Below are 4,224 nucleotides of genomic sequence, written 5' to 3'. Positions count from 1 at the left end.
GAGACAGAGTCTCACTCTGTTGCCCAGGCTAAAGTGCAGTGGTGTGATCCTGGCTCACTGCAAGCAACCTCTGTCTCCTGGGTTCAAGCATTCTCATGCCTCAGTCTCCCATGTAGCTGGGATTAAAGGCGTGCACTACCACATCTGGCTATTTTTTTCTAGTTTTTTTTTTTTAGTAGAGGTAGGGTTTCACCACGTTGGCCAGGCTGGTCTTGAACTCACGGCCTCAAGTGATCCACCCGCCTCAGCCTCCCAAAGTGTTGGGATTACAGGCTTGAGCCACCATGCCCGGCTGCTTCATTTCTTTATGTATACCTGTTCCCTGGCTAGATCCCAAGTGAGAAAAATTAAATAATTAGCCAGAGTCCACTTCTTCTAAATTTCCCTATTTGTAACATAAGTTGGGGAAAAGTCTGAGAAGACTACCTAGAAATTGTTGTTCTATTCAGAACATTTTTTTTTCCGCAGGGAAAAAAGAATACCCTATCACAGGGCTGGAAAATGCTTGTAAGGCATGTCTGTGAGACATACTAATAACACTATGCCATATATTAATAGATGTGGATATTTTCAATTAAGAAATAGTTCTTTTGGTTCTCATGGGAACTATACTTTCAACCCTTTGATAACCTTCTGACTACACTGATAGGAGAAGTTTAGCATTAGATTCAGTGTCTTTCAGGTCTATCAATCTCACCTGTTCACCAGCTTGGGATTCCCCAATGATGAAACGATCTCCTGGGCCATCAGCAGCTGTGAGATGGAACAGAGCCGAGAACAAACATCAGTATGGACCTATAGCATGGAATAAGAACTCAATACTGGAATTCTAAAATTCGACTCAAATTATTTGATAAGGCTTAGAGAAGTGGAATATTTTTCTGATCTCCTAGGCGTGACAGTGGGTTTATTACTGCTGGTTTAATATTCGGTATCTGTAACTCACATGCATTGACAGGAAGTGGTCCTAATAGTACCACTGGTGCCAAATTGTGCCATGGTGTCACTGGAGATGGTCTTCCTGTCACCCCATAATTTCCACCCTTGTGCTCTTCTAATAAGTTCTTCTAGCCCATCTTCCTAAATACCGCCTTATCCATGTGTATGGATGTGTGTGTGTGTGTGTGTGTGTGCACGTGCACACTCATGGACATATATATATATGGATTTATCACTATTGGTATATATATCCATATGTCTCCATTTTTCTATAAAATTTTAACCACTTCATACTGTTTTCTTTTTTATCTCCCAGTCTGGACTTCATAATGTGAAATAGGAAGAACATTCCTTTCTTCACTTGACAGCTGAAGGAAATGAATTATAGAAAGAAAGAATTCAGGTAGAAAAGGTAAAGTACTTTGAACAATTTCTGGTTAATGGTAGAGCTAGGACTAAAATCCAGTCTCATAATTGTAGCACAGTATCTTTTAATAATGTATCAAAATTCTGTTTATGAATTAGAATACATAGGCAGTACTGCATCACATTTTCCATTGGCTATTTATTTTTAAATTAAAAAAAATTTCCAGAATTAGGATGGAAAAAATTTATTAAAAAAAAATATATGTAGTATAACAATGGCTGGCTACATAAACATTCCTGGAAGTTCAAAAGCGTTTTCTTGACATATGATGTGGCTTTCAGACCAACGCTACTGGGCAAAAATGCCTATCTAGCAAGTTTTATGAGCATGACCATTACCTCCATGTTATCTGCAAACAGCAGAGTTCTGGGGGCATATATACAGAAAATATATACTTTATGAATATTTAGATTACATTTGCAATCATACAGGTAAATAATAATATTTTCCCCTTTTAAAAGGACATTAGATTAATTGCTTGTTGATATAGCTACAAAGTGGTATTTTTTCTAAAGGCTTATATAAAACACTATTTATAATGAAGTCAACCCTTTTTTGCATAAATGGTTTTGGTTAGCCTGATGTGGAGAGGGACAAAAATTAACACTGGGTCCCTTTTGTCACAAGATGTTGCATTTTATGTTTTATAGATATTATGTCATTTAATAAACTCTTGCCTTTCTTGTGTTTTTTTGGAATCAGATTATATTTTTCAGTTTTTACTTGTAAAAACTATTATAGAAGAGTTTTTCTGCAATGTTATTTTATTAAGCCACTTTCATGGGCTATTTTTTAAAAAGGGTTAAAAAGTTTTTACAACAGGCAGGGTGCAGTGGCTCACGCCTGTAGTCCCAGCACTTTGGAAGGCCGAGGAGGGCAGATCACCTGAAGTCGGGAGTTCAAGACCAGCCTGGCCAACATGGTGAAACCCCATCTCTACTAAAAATACAAAAATTAGCCAGGTGTGGTGGCGCATGCCTGTAATCCCAGCTACTCGGGAAGCCGAGGTAGGAGAACCGCTTGAACATGGGAGGCAGAGGTTGCGGTAAGCCAAGATTGCACCACTGCACTCGAGATCAATCTTGTTTCTTCTATCCCCCCACTTATTTTTGCTATCTGTCAGAGCAAGTGATAATTTTTTTACTGTAGAGAATTAAAACATCAGTTATCCTTTAGAGTTACACACTAACTGTACCTCAAACACGAATAAACTTATTTTAAATTATTTCTCTAGTAGAGAAATAATTATCAGCTTGTTACCTCCTATACCAACCTAGACCTTTTCTCTTTTTTTTGAGACGGAGTTCTACTCTTGTTCCCCAGGCTGGAGTGCAATGGTGCGATCTCGGCCCACTGCAACCTCTGCCTCCTGAGTTCAGGAGGCTGCAATCTCAGCCTCCTGGGCAGCTGGGATTACAGGTGTATGCCACCATGCCCGGCTAATTTTTCTGTCTTTTTTTTTTTTGTAGAGAAGAGTTTTCATCATATTGGTCAGACTGGTCTCTTACACCTGACCTCAGGTGATCCGCCCGCCTCTGCCTCCCAAAGTGCTGGGATTACAGGCCTAAGCCACCACGCCTGACCCATTTTCCCTTTTTTTACTTCCTGCACAAGGGGGAAATTAGCACTGTTTTAGAGTAAAAAAAAAAAAAAAAAAGCTGAATCTGAATCCTGGTTCTGTTTACTGTTAGCTTCAGGGACTCTCAGCAAAATTACGAAACCTCTCTAACCTTCAGTTTTCTTTTTGGTAAAAACAGGTATAATCACAGTTTTAAATTAATAACTTTGGGGCTCTTCATTCCTTTTATTCATTCAGTAAATTTCCGAGTGTCTTTCATGCCCCAAGTGTTATATTAGGAGCTGGAGAGAGAGTAGGCGGTAAACCTAGACACTGTTTCTGTTTTAGCGCAGTGCTAATCTGTCATAAGGTTTTTCAAATTCTGGATGACAAATGGAGGTGGGCTTTAAAATCAACTTGTAAATAATTTTTAAATGAAAAGGATAGAAAATATATTTCAGCACACACGGTAAGGGTGACTCTTATTTCATGAAACTTATTTTTGCTTATACGTATATATGTATGTATATTTATATATAATGTATATGTTATATATGTGTGTGTATATCATTGGGTGTAATGTATATTTAATGTATTTCTTCCCATGGGTGTGGTTAAAGTAAAACTCTTAAAGCCACTGATGCATCAGGAGAGGCAGATATTAATCAAATAAATAATCACATTAATGAATATATAAATACAAATTAAGAAAATCACTCCAAAGCAAAGAAACATGGTTTTATGAGAGTATACAATTAAAGTACCTGAGCTATACTGGGGAGTCAGGGAATGCATGATAAAAGGATTTCTGATTTTAATATGAAGAATGAGTAAGAGCTAAGGAGGGATGTGTATGTGTGTGAGAGAGTAGGGAGCAGAGAGAGAGAAGAAAGGAGGGAGAGAGAAAAGGAAGGGAGGAGAGGGAGAGAGAGAAAAAGACATAAAGTGGAAGTGCTCCATCATTGTGCACAAAGAGAACATTATGTGCAAAGGCCTTGGTTCATGTCTTCCTTATACTTTATATAAGGTTCTCACCTGCTAGTACTATAGTTCCCTGAGAGTACCAAGATAACTCATATTTTGGCTCCATGACATATGCTACTTCTGCTATTTAAAGTGTTCTTTTCTCAATCTTGCCTTCTGATTAAAGATTGTTTTAGCTGTTAAGACTGAGCTCAAGTGTCATCTTCTCTATGAAGTCATATCCGACTCCTCTCCCCTCAACAGTTGCTTCCATACTCTTTTGTTTGGCCAGTGTATCCTGAAATTAATTATGGCTTCTTCTTTTTTTTTTTTTTTT

The 4,224-nt window shown here is 38.0% G+C and overlaps 1 protein-coding gene across 1 annotated transcript in view; it reads right to left on the bottom strand.

The window, feature by feature from the left end:
• GPHN (gephyrin) overlaps positions 1–4,224 on the bottom strand; it is a 339,003-nt gene that overhangs the window by 95,324 nt on the left and 239,455 nt on the right. Inside the window, exon 14 of the mRNA XM_037728619.1 lies at positions 698–753. Coding sequence (XP_037584547.1) covers positions 698–753 — 56 coding nt within the window. The remainder of the gene's footprint in view (positions 1–697; positions 754–4,224) is intronic.

This window comes from Cebus imitator, unplaced genomic scaffold, assembly GCF_001604975.1.
Source record: "Cebus imitator isolate Cc_AM_T3 unplaced genomic scaffold, Cebus_imitator-1.0 Scaffold13, whole genome shotgun sequence".
Taxonomy (NCBI): Eukaryota; Metazoa; Chordata; class Mammalia; order Primates; family Cebidae; genus Cebus; species Cebus imitator.
The sequence above is the reverse complement of the archived record's forward strand: the minus strand, read 5'-3'. Positions and strand labels throughout refer to the sequence as shown.